The sequence below is a fragment of the Magallana gigas genome, chromosome 6, assembly GCF_963853765.1.
Source record: "Magallana gigas chromosome 6, xbMagGiga1.1, whole genome shotgun sequence".
Lineage (NCBI taxonomy): Eukaryota > Metazoa > Mollusca > Bivalvia > Ostreida > Ostreidae > Magallana > Magallana gigas.
Window position 1 is genome coordinate 20,074,340 of NC_088858.1, and position 17,721 is coordinate 20,092,060.

The 17,721-nt window shown below is 33.9% G+C and overlaps 1 protein-coding gene across 3 annotated transcripts in view; it reads left to right on the top strand.

Moving 5' to 3' along the window:
• The window catches only part of LOC105326614 (ubiquitin carboxyl-terminal hydrolase 34), a 48,595-nt gene extending 30,940 nt beyond the window's left edge, over positions 1–17,655 (top strand). For all 3 annotated transcript variants that reach the window (XM_066088531.1, XM_066088532.1, XM_066088533.1), the window contains exons 55-80: positions 700–780; positions 1,206–1,288; positions 1,691–1,769; positions 2,220–2,384; positions 2,702–2,986; positions 3,283–3,327; positions 3,661–3,765; positions 7,072–7,317; positions 7,740–7,772; positions 8,119–8,167; positions 8,576–8,661; positions 8,982–9,065; positions 9,347–9,453; positions 9,680–9,857; positions 10,863–11,020; positions 11,625–11,703; positions 12,050–12,176; positions 12,613–12,735; positions 13,464–13,568; positions 13,922–14,046; positions 14,345–14,468; positions 14,790–14,869; positions 15,292–15,426; positions 15,703–15,840; positions 16,047–16,251; positions 16,484–17,655. In XM_066088531.1, coding sequence (XP_065944603.1) covers positions 700–780; positions 1,206–1,288; positions 1,691–1,769; positions 2,220–2,384; positions 2,702–2,986; positions 3,283–3,327; positions 3,661–3,765; positions 7,072–7,317; positions 7,740–7,772; positions 8,119–8,167; positions 8,576–8,661; positions 8,982–9,065; positions 9,347–9,453; positions 9,680–9,857; positions 10,863–11,020; positions 11,625–11,703; positions 12,050–12,176; positions 12,613–12,735; positions 13,464–13,568; positions 13,922–14,046; positions 14,345–14,468; positions 14,790–14,869; positions 15,292–15,426; positions 15,703–15,840; positions 16,047–16,251; positions 16,484–16,854 — 3,396 coding nt within the window. In that variant the 3' untranslated portion in view covers positions 16,855–17,655. The remainder of the gene's footprint in view (positions 1–699; positions 781–1,205; positions 1,289–1,690; positions 1,770–2,219; positions 2,385–2,701; positions 2,987–3,282; positions 3,328–3,660; positions 3,766–7,071; positions 7,318–7,739; positions 7,773–8,118; positions 8,168–8,575; positions 8,662–8,981; positions 9,066–9,346; positions 9,454–9,679; positions 9,858–10,862; positions 11,021–11,624; positions 11,704–12,049; positions 12,177–12,612; positions 12,736–13,463; positions 13,569–13,921; positions 14,047–14,344; positions 14,469–14,789; positions 14,870–15,291; positions 15,427–15,702; positions 15,841–16,046; positions 16,252–16,483) is intronic.
• Positions 17,656–17,721: the final 66 nt, after the last annotated feature.

The window sequence follows — 17,721 nt, forward strand, 5'->3', positions numbered from 1 at the left end:
TGCTATGTTTAAACCAATGAAAATGTGACATTTCAGTCCAAGGGAAAACAAAATGTCATATCATACGTTACAATATCAAATCTCATTATTGTTTATTACGGTATTTTATTTATTATATGACATAAATTATATTAGAAATATGACATGATGCAATATTTAATTTTATATCATTGTATTGATTAACATATGAACATATGATTATCATAAAAAAATTTATCAGATGATATACAATATTTTGTCAAAACAGAATCCATGAATATCCAAGATCATAAAGTATGATTTTCATATAAAATGATAAAGGTGGTCTTATGAAGGTGATGTCTCATAAGGGTGATGCTCCGTCTCGGTGAGCTTAGTAATCTATGATTACCTATGTTTTTTAAATCTTATTCAGGAAGTGTATGATTTGTGAAGAAAGTTTTGATATTGAACTTAAATAAAGGAAAGACAAGCAGTGAATTGCTGTGTTTGTGCAGAGGATATGAGAGGACAATATCATGCTGTAAAATAGAAAATGTTTTGGAATTTTCATTTTTAAAAGTATTTTCGTTAAATTTTCATAGACAAATTGCAGAAATGATCATAGAGTAAATATTTCTACATTTGACAGGATTTTAAATTCATGGAGTTCATGACTGCGTGTGTACATGTTATACATTGATATTTGTGAAGTTTGACAAGAGTCTTGTTGTTTTACAGTGGTTCCTGGATCACATGGCAGAGAGTGACTGGTGGCCACAACAAATACTCATCAAATGTCCCAACCAGATGGTTAGACAGGTCAGTATAGTCAAAACCACAGAACACAACTCTTACACTTGTTGACTTCTGTTTAAAAAATATATTTATCATTTTACATACATACAGTATATCCGGTTTTTTTTCGTATGTCACAAAATTTGCGAGAATTGGGAAAATATGTAACAATTTTAATTTTCGACAGTCATTTTTTGCGATTTAAAAAGTTTCTTTTAGAAAATGACCCAGGATATAATTTCTGCGTATTCCAACATTTGCGATTTAAAAGGGGTCGCAAAAAAAGCGAAAGTTAGATCATCGCAAAAATTACCGGTTATACGGTATATATATAAGTGATTAGCTCAGTCGTCTTGAAATTTGTTTTGGGTTTTACAACTGATTAGCATTAGCAGAAGCCATGCTGTGTTACATTGATGTTTATGAACATGTTGTTGTGTTTTTCCCAGATGTTCCAGAGGCTTCTTATCCATGTTATTTCACAACTGAAACCTGCTCATATGGAACTGTATCTGCAGCCTCTGATTGAAAGGTATTGTTTGCTTTTGTCAACCTTAAAATGACATGGATCTAAGTTTGACTTGGATCCTTGATGTAGTAATGCAGGGAGCCAAAATAAAATTATAATTGTTTGTTAAGAATTGCCTCCCACATCATTGAAATACCCCTGCTGATAAAATTTTATTAGGAAAAAGAAAAGAACTTTTTTTCTTTTATAGGGATATTTTTAAAAAAAAATTCCAATTTTTAATAAGTTAAACTTCAAGTTTGAAAAATTAAAAAAAATCCCTCCCTTTCTTCCTTTTGGGTATAGAAACCCCAAGGCGGCATTTTAAAACAGAGATTTAAAGGATGCCTTTGATTCTATTATTTGATATTGTTTATATATACACTAAACATTTATTATTTTGATCAAAATGAATATTTCTTTCAGTGATGATGGAGAGATTGACATTTCCGAGCTTGGAAGTAAATCATGCGTGACCAGATTTATTAAGAAGATGCTCTCCATTGTAAGTGTATCTTTATATATTGCACGTACATGTATATCTTGGTATCGGTAAATAAACTTGTCTATTTAATTAAGATGATTTTGATGTTTGACACTTTTTATAAATCTATTATAATGAAATTTTTGATAGACCTACATTTGATACAGCCTGATGTTAATTTATATTACTAATTGTAGACTTGCCAATTGACTATAAAAAATTTTTCTCATTTTGATCGAAATTTAATTAAATTATTTTTTTCTTCTAAATTGAAATCTTTATAATGTAATTTTAATTTTTAAAAATCAATCCAAATAGATATCTAAAGAAACAATTGCAATCCAGATTCTCAGTGTTGTACCACAGGTTGTATTCCACGCATCCATCTGTTTTGGTACACAGCTGATAAAACCTGGATATCTACATGTATAATCTTGATCATTCAATTAATGTTATCAATGCTCTATACAGTTGGATCATGGAGTTCGCCCCCACAGTAAGTTCCTGACTGAGTACTTCGCCTTCCTGCTGGAGTTTGCCAAGATGGGAGACGAGGAGAGCTTCTTCTTGATCAATGTGAATGCCATATCCACCATGGTCAACTTCTATCTGGGACAGAAACAGGCAGAAACCTATGTGAGTGTTCCATAATTTGCAGATCCTATTTTTGTCAGATTTTAGTTTGCAAGAAATCGAAGGATTCTAGTTCTAAAGAAAGCTTTAAGGTTTTGTTTGACTAGTTTTGTGTGTCAGTTGCTGCTTAATCTACACGTACCTGTACATGGCACATGTAGAAATAACAGTTTGTGTTAGAACATGAGTTTTAATCAGTCACACTTAGAATTTTCTTTTTAATAAGAATAACTCCCTTCAGGTAATAAAGATAGATATTGTAAGTGAGAGTTATGTTTCTTGACTTTTTCTAAACTAACTATTTGGACCACCTTTGCCAGGTTGAGATTCCGTCTGATGATGAAGAGGAAGAAGTCATCACCATAACAGAGGAAACCTACAAGCCCATGTCTCTAGAGAAGATGGTGACATTGATCGCCATCCTAGTGGAGAAATCTCGCGGAGAGAACAACCAGCTACACATCTCCGACAAGGACTACTCGGCCATCATTGGGGGGAAAGGCTTCCCCTTCCTGTTCAATCAGATTCGGGACAGCATCAATGTCAGGCAAACCTGCAATCTCTTGTTCAGTCTCAGTCGATGGAACGAACAGCTAGCCATTGCTGTATGTACTTTTGATATTTTGTAATATTTAAATGATTTTTCTGTTAGAAACCGCACTATAGTACTAGCCATTCATTTTTGTAGTTTTGATGTTTTATAATTTTATTTTGTAATTTTATTTAGAGTACAAGGGTTAGAATTCTGTTTTCACCCTGCTTTGCTTTCTGTTCATAATGACATACTGTGTGTCCTCAACTCTGCCCTTAATTCATGAATTATGTACATGTAGATATCTCTGGAAAAGGAAAGCAAGGTATTAGACTGTTTATGCAACATCTTCACGTTTTTATATTGTAGCTGGTCCAAATGGTATTTAATGCTATCAAGAAGTTGAATTTTGAGGTAAGCTACATATACTCAATACCATTTCATTTTATATGAATGTAAACAATGCTCAATGAGATATGTTGGGATGTTTTTAGAGAGCAAAAGTAATTTTGCTAAATATTATGACGATACAATGTTTAACATACTGACAGTTTTTCTTGCTGCAAAATATGTATAATATTCAATCAACAAGAAAATGAATTGAAAGATCCTTTTGCTTCATTTTATGTATTACATGTACAAAGATATGTAATTTGAGTTATTTATAAATTCTCATAGCATTCATTAGTTAATTGTTGAGTTTATAAGATATTCTTGTATTATTTGGTGGTTATAATGTATTTGCAGCATTCCCAGCCCTTCTTCAAGCTGATGTCCATGTTGGTCGAGTTTGGAGCAGGACCCCCCGGGCTTCCTCCCTTCACCCAATATGTACTGCAAAAATTCTGGGAGGTAAATGAAGCTATGCAAAAATTTTGTCTTTTAGTGAACTGTATTCCATGGCGCAAAAATATTAGAAAAGGAACGCAATTATATACTTTCAAAGCTAAGCTTGAAAATAAATGGGCCCATTTTAATTTTTAGCTCACCGAGACGAAGTCAGGGGGAGCTTATGCTATACCCTCGGCGTCGGCGTCGGCGTCGGCGTCCGGACCTGGTTAAAGTTTTTGTTGCAGGTCCTGTATCTAAGCTATTACTTGTCCTATCTTCACCAAACTTGCATGGATGATGCATCTGGACCTACTTATGGACTTGAAAGACTTGGATGCTGAATCTGAGTCCTAAATTTCAGATGCTGGAGGAGGTTAAGGTTGTTGGACCAGGTTAAAGTTTTTGTTGCATGTGCCCTTTGATAGCAATATCTAAGTTACTGCTGGTCCGTACTTCACCAAACTTGCATGGATGGTGTGTCTTATGATACTGATGCACCAGACAGGCTTGAGTGCTGAATCTAAGCTATAGGTTTCGGATGCTGGAGGAGGTTAAGGTTTTTGGAGCAGGTTAAAGTTTTTGTTGCAGGTGCCCTTTGATAGCAATATCTAAGTTACTGCTGGTCCGTACTTCACCAAACTTGCATGGATGGTGTGTCTTATGATACTGATGCACCAGGCAGGCTTGGGTGCTGAATCTGAGCTATAGGTTTCAGATGCTGAAGGAGGTTAAGGTTTTTAGAGCTGGTTAAAGTTTTTGTTGCAGGTGCCCTCTGATGATTATATCTTAGTTACTACTTGTCCTAACTTCACCAGACTTCCATGGATGGTGCATCTTATGATACTGATGCACCAAACAGGCTTGAATGCTGAATCTGAGCCATAGGTTTCGGATGCTGGAGGAGGTTAAGGTTTTTAGAGCTGGTTAAAGTTTTTGAAACGGGTGCCCTCTGATGATTATATCTTAGTTATTACTTGTCCTAACTTCACCAGACTTCCATGGATGGTGCGTCTTATGATACTGATGCACCTGACAGGTTTGAATGTTGAGTCTGAGCCATAGGTTTCAGATGCTGGATATGGTTAAGTTTTTTGGAACAGGTCACATGTTTAATAGATAATAGTACTATTTCAAACTTGCATAGTTGATTAAACTGTAGTATGAATAAATCACAGAGGAAGCTTCAGATGCAGAGCTTGATCTCCATTATCAAGGATGCTAAAAAATATATCTTAGTTATTACAGGTCCTAACTTCACCAAACTTGAATGGATGGTGTGTCATATGATACAGATGCACCTGACAGGCATGGATGTTGAATCTGAGCCATAGGTTGCGGATGCTGGAGCAGGTTAAGGTTTAAATTGCTAGTGCCCTCTGATGATGATATCTTATTTATTACTGGTCTGATCTTCACCAAACTTGCATGGAGATACGTCTTATGTATACTGATGCACCTGACAGGCTTGAATGCTGAATCTGAGCCATAGTTTCGGATGCTGGATGAGGTTTAGTTTTTTTGGAACAGGTCATATGTTTTATAGATGATAGCTTGCATAGTTGATTTAACTATATTATAAATGAAACGCAGAGGTTGCTTCAGATGCAGAGCCTGATCTCCATTATCAAGGATGCTAAAGAAATCTCCTACCTCACTCAAACCTGCTCGATAGATAGATGTGTTTGTTGATAAATAATATAACATGATTCCTTTGATATAGTATTGTTTGGTATGAAACAATATTGTTTAATATGACACAATATAATATCATATGTAATATTATAAAAAGTTATATGATACGATATGATATTGTATAAATTTTTTTTCATATTTTATGTTATGATATTGTATCATGATATCGTATTGTATAGTATGATTCAATATTGTATAATATTATATTGTATTATTAATAAATTAATAATACAATATAATATTATATTGTATTATTAATTTATTGTTCTATCACATGATACTATTACATAAGATATTGCAAAATAAAATATTGTATCCTATGATACAATATTGTATATTCTATAATATTGTATCATACGATATTGTATAATATGATATTAGTTTCTGTAATATAGAATTATATCCCATGAAATTATATAATATGATACTGTAATATTATATAATATTGTATCACACGATATTGTATAATATGATATTGGTTTATAATATGATATATTATCACATCACATGACATTGTATTGTATGATATTGTAAAACATATTATTGTATCATATGATACAATATGTATCATATGATATTGTATTATATAATATTTTACTTTATCACATAATATTGTATCATTTGATATGATACAATGTTGTATCAAATTATATTGTATCATATGATACAATATCATATTATGTATTAAAAATGATATAGTATCATACAATATCATACTATATTATACAATATAATATCATATGTTTCAATGTTATGATGTATTATGTAATATGATATTGTAATATATTTACATTTCACATATATTTTGCATGTAAAGCTACTGCAGATGTAGCACCGTAACACAGACAGGGTACTAAAAGGTTAAATTACGAGTTTTAATTGTGACGTCACAAACGTTGAACGCTGATAAATACAACGTCACAAGCGAAAATCAAATATCACGCTTGTGGCTGTTACTGTGGCTCTTCCATTAATTTGAACTTACCCATAGGATAATACAGTAATTTGAGGTATAATTCGCATTTGCGTCCAAGGCAAGAAGGTAAAAAAATGTAAATATAAGTATTAAATCCTTATTTTTTGAAAGATATAGTCTCATAACTGCAACGGTGTGTGCAAACAAATTTTCATAACGCGCTAACGCGCGTTATTCAATTTGTATGCACACACCGTTGCAGTTATGAGACTATATCTTTCAAAAAATAAGGATTCAATACTTAAATAATAATATATTGTTTTATATATAAAATGATATTGTATTATTTGATCAAATATAATAACGTATAACACAATACAATGTCATACCATACGTTACAATTTTTTAACAGATGATATACGATATTGTGTCAAAACAGAATCCATGAATATCCAAGATCATAAAGTATGATTTTCATTTAATATGATAAAGGTAGTCTCTTAAAGGTGAAGTCTCATAAGGGTGATGTCTCGTCTCGGTGAGCTTTGTAATCTGTGATTACCTATGTTTTTTATAAACTGTAAGATTTGTTTTTATTTTAGATTTAAGAGTCCTGTTATATTATGAAATATATGTATATGCATGTATATGGACATGTACCTGAATAATCTTTATTTACTTACCTGTACACCTATATAAGTGTTATTTTGACCCATCAGCTGACGAAATGCTGTCCCCAGCCCTGCCTGGAGTGGATGGCAGCTCAGGTGACCAGAAATCGGCTGGCCAGCCAGTGGGTCCTCAGTCAGATGGACATCTGGGTGGAGCCGTATCTCCTGGGAAACAACAACGCCCGGGTTCGTAGTGCGGCCGCCTGTCTGTTGACGTCCTTGGTACCGAGCACCCACTTCAGGAACACGTTCAGACAGAACAGGAACCTGCTAAGTCCTCATAAGGAAATGACAGTAGGTCTTAGAGTACACTGCTTCATTAATGTACATTATTAGAAATATTTGCTAGATAGTCTTTATAAGGAAATAACCGAAGGTCTTAGTTTATACTGGCTCATTATTTTAAAGTTTGGATATAAAGCTTCTTATGAAATGATTGTAGATGTTATAATGTTAGGATACCTCTCCTCAGGCTCATAATGAAGTACATGTATTTTGTATTTTAAAATACATGTACCTGTAGTTGAATGATAAACTTGTTAAAGAATTATTGATCTATCTCCTTATTACATGTATGTACTTATCATTTTGTGTGAAGGTCATATGCATTTTTTGGATTTTTCCCTGAATTTAAATGAATTATTTGTACATGTAAATAGAACAAAATAATTGCTGGCTTAAATTGGTCTTGAATAAATCTTTTCTTTATTTTATAGATGTCCACAGAGGCTATCATTGTACTTCATCAGGTAAGAGTAGATCTGACCACCTTTTCCTTCCATATTCACATACCATTATGGCAAATAAAAAAGGACCACTAATAATTAAGCCAAGGCTAGATCAACTGTACATATTGGCTATTCATAAAATATCTGTTACAACAAAAAAGCTTAAAGCAATGAATAATTATGCATGTGTATTGATTTTGGTCATTGCGCACAGTTATGATTTGTCATGAACTAGATGTAAAGCAAGTTGTATTTTAATTTATTCAGAGTTACTGCATCCATGTCATCATTTATTAAAGAGTACCGCAAAAGACTAAATAAACTTCATAAGCTTGATACTTAAACATCCGTCTACTTTTCATTTCAGATTTATGAACATCTGCTAAGTCTTTTGGTACGAGCAAGGCTTTATGCAGGTAATTGCACATTCTTTATAGTTAGCAGTTTTTATTTGTCAGATATTTTTACGTATCCAAGGTTGAAGTTAGATACCTTTTTTAAAAAAAAGAGAGATTTTTTTGTACTAAACTTAAATATTTAAGATACATGTTGCTAGACTTCACTTTTAATCACTCTTTCATTAAAGGCCAAATATAATAACATGCTCTTCTCAAAGTGATTTGTCAAGTTCAAATCAAATTATCAGCATGGCTGTTCTATTTATGTGCCTTTGGTTCAAGCATAAAATATGTTTTGAGGGTTTTTTTTTTTTCATATAATACTATAATATAGATAAATTTACTTTCTTTTAGTGAACTGAATGATAGAAAGGTTGTTAATTTTGTTTATTTTACTGAAAATGAAATGAATATTGTTTCGCTCAGATGCTCAGAGTCATGGAACCACAAAACTGATCAGCTATTTTGCAGTGCTCACATTTTGTTTGATCTCAAAAACGGAAAAACTGATGGTAAGTGTTTAGTTTATACTTGAATGTGAACGAAACATATTAAATAGACTATAAATAGATCACTTTATTTCCATACAACTGCCACCCAGTGAATATATGTATTCATCAGATAAATCATCAGTAGACCCACCCCCCACCTCTCCCACCAAAAAAACCCCAGTTGAAATCTGCTTTGGTAAATAATGATTCTGATTGTAATAGTTAAGCTTTTGGTTGATTTGATGTGTTGATCTCCAGTTTTCCCTTAAAGTATAGGATAACGAATAACTTGAGATGTTGCTTGATGTTATTATAATGTGATTCTATTCTGTCTTGTTTAGTTCAACAAGTACTTCCTGGATCTGTGGAATCTGTTTCAACCCAAGCTGTGTGAGCCCCAGATCTCCATGCATCACAATAAACAGGTAACTAAGGAATATAGCGGTGGCATAAACAGGAAATTCTGAGAGGACACTGGTCTAAACATATTTGATAAAAAAAAGATATTGCAGTTTTCACTGTTTCCCTTCACAAATGTATTCATAGATAAAAAAAAATATATATAGTTTTTTTTAATAAGAATTCTGTAATTTTCTCAGCTAAGAAAAGAAAATTCAGGGGTTAAAAAGAATTGAATTAATAAGAGTGATGAAATTAGAAATAAAAAAGTTTTCTTTTTGTAACCAATATTTTTTTTCTATTGCAGGCACTTCTGTTTTTCTGGTATCAAGTTTGTATGGATTGTCCAGAGAATATCAAATCCATTGTTAGCAACTCAAATGTGTGCAAACAAATTGCCTACAATTATATTTTGTAAGTTCAAGTTTCTGAGACTGCTGTTTCATGTTACATATGATTTCAGTTTTTCACACACATGTTATGTAGACTGCACAAAGTACATTGACATGTACATGTTAATTGGAACTGCTTTTTCTGAATTTTTGAGGGAGTTGACTTTTAATTTTAATACAGTAGATTTTCTTCATTTAACACCCACTACACATTTACCTTTGTAACAAAAAATCTTTTCCAAACCCAGAGCTGACCATGATGACCAAGATGTGGTGATGTTTAATCGCATAATGCTGCCGTCGTACTACGGATTGCTGCGGATGTGTTGCCAGCAGTCACGCACTTTCACACGACAACTCGCCCAGCATCAGAACATCCAATGGGCCTTCAAAAACATCTCCTGTCATCCGGCTCAGTACACAGCAGTACGTGTAATCTTGTGGATTTTATTTTCATGATGTCCTCTGAACACACTCATAGTTTTTTGGGAGTTGATTTTAATCAACTCTCCTATGCAGTTACTCTGGCAAACCGAAAGTGAAACAGTGTTTGAACCTAAGCACAAATCATCACCGCTGACAAGACTTAGTTCTTGAAAATAATAAAAAAATTTAATATAGCGTATGCTGAAGCATTGTTTTTCAAGGAAACTTATCAATAAACACTTTGAAAATTGTCAGATTTTATATAATACGAACAATTAAGATATTTTTATAGTCTCATGTATTCCTACGCCAGAGTTTAATATAGCCTCGTTCAACCAAATGCTCGGCTGTCTCCGTAAATCTCCGACAAGCAGAGAGGCTCTCTTGCTTGTCGGAGATTAACAGAGACAGCAAAGCGTCTGGTTTAACGAGACTCAAGTTTGATATCAATAGTGCTTTGATCCATACAATTTTTAGATTTCCTTTGAATACTAAATAAATACATAGTTTGAAATCTATCTTTAAATATTACACAACATGATTCATATGGGGTTTCTCGAAATTCTTGTAGGAAAAGTCTAAAATTCATATTATAAAAAAGTGTGTAATTCAAATACAGACTAGAAACTAATTGCCATGCAAGATAAGTTGACTTTAAAACAAACGATAATCAATAAAATCAACTCCCGCCAGTACTTCAGTACTTTGATTTTTTATTGTGAATCGAAAGAACCGGAAACAAATTACATTTTTTGCATGAATCTTGTTCTTGTTAGTAAAACATGGTCAAGTGAAAGATATCTTAACAATGACACATACTTACATGTACTTATTATTATATAAAATTAGTTGAGTTTTTTTTTAATTCAAAAGTACTTGGACTGTAACTACTAACGATATCTTAAAAAATATATGCAAAAACGAGAAAATTTTAAGAAAAGTAATATTCAAAAGAGCATATACTAAAAGATATATTTAAAAAGTTATTGACCTTTGACCTTTCAGGCGGTGGAAGAGCTATTTAAGATGATGAAGCTGATGTCCACGAAGTACCCAGATTCCTCGGAAGAGGAAGTCCAGGCTGTGAATCATTTCAAGCGGACGACAATTCGTTTATACCTGGATTTCCTGGACGCTCGCTCGGGCTGGCAGACTCTTATTAGGTATGCTACATGTACATCCATGTGTCACCCATGTAAATCGTGTTCATCCATATGTACATTATGCTCATCCATATGTAAACCATGTTCATCCATAATGTAAACCATGCTCACCCATATGTCCTGGACGCTCGCTCGGGCTGGCAGACTCTTATTAGGTATGCTACATGTACATCCATGTGTCACCCATGTAAATCGTGTTCATCCATATGTACATTATGCTCATCCATATGTAAACCATGTTCATCCATAATGTAAACCATGCTCACCCATATGTAAATCATGTTCATCCATATGTAAACCACGGTCATCCTTATATCACCCATTTAAACCATGTTCACACAGATCTAATTCTTACATAAGCTATACATGAAGGTAATAGAGCAGATTATTTGCTTAACCTTGCCATATAAACCAAATGTTTTCATTAGATTCAAACTGAAACTTTTTTATAAAGAGAAATCTTACTTCATGTATACATATACAGTATAAAAAAGAGAATTCTGTGTGCAGAAGGATATGGAAACAGATGGATGTGTGTAATGTCAAGCATTTTCTATGATGTTTATTGCATTATATCTTTGAGCTGTACTTTGTTTTCTTGCAGTGCTTTGAAGATTTTGATTGACAATCAGGACGACAGATTACTGCTGCTGTATCACAAAGGCCTACAGATGATAACCGAGGTAGGTTTTAAGTTTTATAAAGACTCTGAATGCTATACCCCAGTGTCTAAATAGTATTAGTGTAAGACACGTTTACAAAAACCACAGAGTCCTCACAGACTCAAAATACAGGTGGTAATGCATGCTCTGTAGTGGATGACTACAGCTTTTGGGATGTATTTTACATATATAAACTGTTTTACAGGCTTTTAGTGGTATTTTACATGTATAAACTGTTTTACAGGCTTTTAGTGGTATTTTACATGTATAAACTGTTTTACAGGCTTTTGTGATGTATTTTACATGTATAAACTGTTTTACAGGCTTTTGGGATGTACATATTCTACATGTATAAACTGTTTTACAGGCTTTTAACACACTACATGCCATGTACCATGAAGCCACTGCCTGTCATGTAACAGCAGACATTGTAGATCTTCTAGGAATACTCCTCCCTGTGCTCAAGGTAGCCCGGTATTACCACGAACGGAAAGGTAGGTGTTTCAGTTATTGTTAAAACAGAGAGATTACTCATGTATTAGGATAGGCTACTCTGCCATGTTAGTTCTTTTACAGATGTAAGCAATGTCTATTGAAATCAAAGAATCCTTTTTATATACAAATTAACTATACATACAATGATGAAGCTTTTAGAATTTTACATTTATGCATTAAGAAATGATTTGCATGTACATGTATGTGTATGTACCTGTATTCATTACTTTTGTTATAATGTACATGTATTTAAAACTTTCAATCCCTGAATACAAGTTCATGTCTGTTATACCTGGCACCATATAATTTGTTCATGGTAGAGCAGTGATTTCTGAGTTAAATTTATTATAAACCTGTTGAGAAACAATAAAACAAATTGGAAAAAGAGATGTTTTTGAACTTTTTTGTTCAAAAAGTTGTTTTGTTCTCCTCCAGGCTCGGCGTCCAATGATATGAACACTGTCCTACAGAACTGGAAAGAGAGGATGGACTTCACCAAGAAGTTACTGACACTGCTTAATTCATACACACCCCCTGATATAAGGACCAGTGCTATAGGTAATGTTATAAGTTATGTTACAGGTAATCACAACACTAACTCACACTTCTGAAGTCATGCACAACCTACAAAATAAGAGGCCATGTTATCGGTTTTGATATGCAAAATGATGTAGAATTTATCCGCAGTACTGCAAAATTCTAGTAAGACTTAGTGTCTAGAATACAAGTATGTTTTTTAACATTTTATTTTGTGAAACTTTCTCTTCTGTTCATGTAAATTTGTACATACTGTGATTAAGAGGGCTGGATGGTCATGGCTATTTTTACACTATATTTAACTCCTTATGAAGAAGAGCTCTGTATAAAATTTTAGCAAATTATTCAAATTTCAAAGCTAAAATATATGGACATTTCCTTTGCTATGTGATAGTTAATAGCTAAACAAATCGTATATCAAAATCCAAGTAAGGTCTGATGGTTAATTTGCGGTCCAGCCAGCCTCCTTAAAGACCTCTCACTGTTTCCTGTTTACCACATACACATGCTACTCTAGATACCTGTATGGTGATTTTCAAATTATAAAAGTATAGTTCAAATCATTCATGGAAAGATATTTTTAATCATGTGATTTAGCAAATTCTGTATACCCTTATTACATCTTTTATCTGCATGTACATGTATATAGCATGTTACAAGGGTATCATACTATTTTGTGTAGAGATTTTGTATTTGAAAGGGTGTTCTTTATAATGTGCCTAATTTGGACATGTATATTTTATGTGCAGATGTTCTACGTGAAATGGTGCTAACCTACCAGAGTGAATGTGTTCATACAATTGTTCCTGTCCTCACACAAGTCCATCTAGCTTTCCAAGAAAGCAACATACCTGGTAAGTAGCACACATTGAATTGGTTGAGGAATCAAAGCTTCACATGGATACCCAGAATGTATACTGGTACATTGTATTTCAACATTTGGTAAACATCAGCAAGATAACTATTAGTTACATGTAATGACAATTCACAATGTTAATTTGAAGTTCATACTCATCATTGAAATAAAAGGCAACTTTATTATAAAACTGATTTATTATGCGCCTAATGGCACGGAGAAGGATTTAACTTAACTTATTATAAAACTTGTAAACAAGATTTTGACTATAAACGAACGTGCTAGTGGAAGTTATTGAGTGTGTTGAATTACAAATGGATACTAAGGAGGGAACTAATATTGTATTTACAGTATCCTCCCCCGGACCCTATTTTCCTCGACGAGGCCAGAAGCCGATTGGTCCAAAGTCCAACATCCGTCCACCGCGCCCCCAGTTTAACATGATGTTACATTCTAGTCAGATAGAGGCCACCAAGGTAAACAAGCTACATGTAAACCTATCTCAATTGTTTCAAGGAGGTATGATGTCATTGATAAATGTTGAAGTCATTAATTAAAATAATTATAGAAGTACATGTATCATGACATTTCAGTGACAAAATCAAGAAATAAGATAAAGAATGTTAATATTTCATTGGACTAGCTGTGTTCAATGCAGGCAACATCTAGCCTTATAATAAATTTCACATCCAGCAAGAAACTTACCCTTTCAACATACATGTATGTCATTCTACTGATTATAGCTTTTGTTGTATACTGTTAAATCTTTTACAGGGAGTAGATGAGATGTACGATGCTGCCTTGGCAGAATTCTTCACTCCATACCACATGTTGGTGGATCTCATTTGCAGAGTGGCTGTCAATCACCAAAGTCTTTCAGAACCCATCATCAACTTAAGTAAGTTGTATTGATAATGGTATAAATGATGTAGGGGATGGACCTGTTAACTTGTGTAAGTACTGTACTCGTAAGAGACAGTGCTGTGATTAGTACTGTGAGAGTTTATAGGTGTGGACCTGTTAAAGTGTTTGTTTGAAGTGTTTCACCATTCTTAGCCCAAATAATACTTGGTGAATCTTTACAAACCAAAGACATTTGCAAAAGAAAGAACAAAGAAAAACAAGATCTCACTTAGAACTTTTAATTTAGGGTAATGATTAAACATAATTGGAGTGCTTTTAGGAGAATGTTTATTTCACATTTGATGTTGATTTGTAGGTGCTATGGTTGCCATTGAAGGAGTTCCTTTGCATTCTCCATATTTTGCGAAGTTGTGGTTTGAAATCTACCATTCTGAGGTAACGTATCTGCAATTTAGTTTGCATAATATACACTACATGTACATTTTTCCAACTTTAAAATGGTTCAGAGGTTGTGGGGATGGGATATGGGGTGTTGAAAACATATGTACATTGTAATGATAAAGGGATATTGTTTAAAAAAAAATAATTCTTTTATTAGAAGTAAAATAAAAAATAGAAAGGGATCCTTGTGCACCCTTCACCAAGAGAATTATAAACCCTTTCAATAGGTTTATTTGAATATGCATTGTATACATGAAATTGTTGTGAATGAAGATTTAATTAATAAAAACTGAATGTTGTAGAAGCAAATGTGTGAGCCTGATGTGAACTTTCCACAAGTTTACACAGTTCTGAGATTCTGAGATACCATACAAGTAAAATGGAGTTGTAAGGAATGTTCTGTTTTTATCCCACAGGTCGATAGAGCATGCATCAGAACCCTTTGTAACTGTAGCTATTTCATTGAGTATGTGGACTCAGTATTACTAGACGAGAGGCTATCCCTGAACAACTCCAACATCTACCAGTTCTTCTGTAACTTCTTTCCAAAGGTACAGAACTCCTCTTTTCTTTGGTGCATACTTATACAGTGAACATGTATTACATGGACCAAAATGAAGTTGTTATAAAGTACTTAAGTTTAAATTCCTCAGCAATATTTTACAAATTTTTTAACACAATGATTCTTTTTGTTTATCACTTCTCCAATGTTAAGTGAAAAATTTTATTGTTTAATTTCTTTAATATCCGATAAATGTACATGTATACCAACATTTTTTGGATAATAAATGTTAATTAATTAACATGCATTTAAATTTGTACTGAAGGTTCATCAACAAGTGTTGAGTGACCAGGGCCGGTCTTTGTTGGACAGTCTCGTGGCATCAGTCACTGCAGAGAAAGCTGCCATAGAAAACGTTCGCTACGAAAAGGAACTCATTAGTATATGTCAGAGAGTAACTGGGGTAGGTACTCAACTACTCAGTTAAAAAGAACTTAACAATCTATTCATCCATCTATCCATTTATCAATTTCACTTTCCCATTGTTTCTCTTTCAATTATACCCTGTACATGTATTTCATTATATGCTATTGATAGTCCTCCACAATCTTTGACCAATTTAGCTACAGTTGAACGACCCTCTATACTTTATCCAACGTTACTTTACAGGACTTGAGGGCCATGCTGTTGATATTTTCGGTGCAACCACCTAAGAAGCTGAACTCTCTGCTGGAGGACAGCCTTCACTACATTCTACAGGTGTGTCGGGATCACCAGAAACAACAAGAGGTGGTGTCACAGTCCCAACCCCCCTCACTCAAACGCTCCAACTCTGATCAGGGGCAGAGGCGGAAGGAAGACGACAAAGAGCAAGGTACCTGTCTCTTCATTGATGTACAGTGACATATTGGGGGGGGGGGGGGGGGGGAAGGATTCAGTAATTTAAATTGTCTTTCCCTTAAGCTTGTGCTTGATTTTAAATGTAGATGTGACTTTATACAAAATTTGTGATTTATATAGATGTAGTCTGTTCATGAGTGTTGTATTACATCCAGGCTCTTGTTTAAAATTAATAATTAAATAAAATTTATACAATATTATTTTAGAGACCCCATCCAAAAAACGTCGTGTAAGTGCTGACGAACAAAAAGAGAAAAAGACCGAGGATGATAAGGCTGAGGAGCAGGGCAAAGAGTCTAGTTCAGAGCAACCTGCTAAGGAGTCCTCTGAGGGCAAAGTCGAGAGTAGTGCAGGAGAGGGCAGTCAAAGTGTAAAGAGTCCAGAGCAAAATGAGGAACCTGAGGTCACACAGACGACAGAGGTCAAGGATGAGGATGAACCTTGTTCCTCAGGTCAAGGTCAGAAATCTGAGGCGGCCAACAGTGAGGAAACACCTCGCAGAAAGAATGCCAGCATGGTGGACATGGTAGCGAAACATATAGAGAACTTGTTCACCCTGATTGAAAAGAAACAGTAAAATTGTTGTCATGGATTCATCATATTTCACAATGTTTGTGGAAGGAAGAAAAAAGATGCTGGCTGGTATTCTTTTGGCTGAAACAAACCAAACCTTTACAAGACTTTAAACGCCGGAAACGCTGGAACAGCAATTGTAAAGATGTGAAATGATGGGATGATTATATTTATTCTCATGATGTATTGTTGACAATGTACTAATTATGTCATGTACATTTGTGAAATCTGCTTACAATTGATTTGATGAACTGAGGGTACCTATGTTGAGGATTAAGTGACTTATAGAAGCCAACATTTTCTTTATCTCTTCTCATCATCAAAACATACTACTGGAAAAAATGTTGACTTGTGAATTCATTCTTTGCTACATTGCTAATGTTGCTAACCACTAGTAAAAGGGGGGTTGTAGGAACTAACTATAATGGCCACAATAAGGGTCCAAATGATTAAAAAAGGGGTATATATAACAAAGAGTGCATAATTTTTTTTAAAATGAAATAACGAAGAACAATAATTGCTAACCTGCTTTTTGTCCATGTTGTATTTCAGATCGTGACAAGTTCTGTGCACCTTGTGGGTGCTATTAAAATATCACTGCCGAATGTGTACACCGTACACAATGCCAGTTGTATATCCGAGTTGGATGCCATGTCCATGAGGTGAAGATGAGAGTGTGGGAGCGAGAGAAAGATTGTTATGTGTCTTACCACGGTTTTGTATTTGATGTGTGTTGTTATACTTGTTCTCTTCAATCTTCATACCAAAAAAAAAATGAACCAAAATTAAAAATACATTAATAGGACTGGTTTTCTTTCGTGATATGCAAATGGAATATGTTAATTGTAGTTCTACTTTCTTCTTGCACATA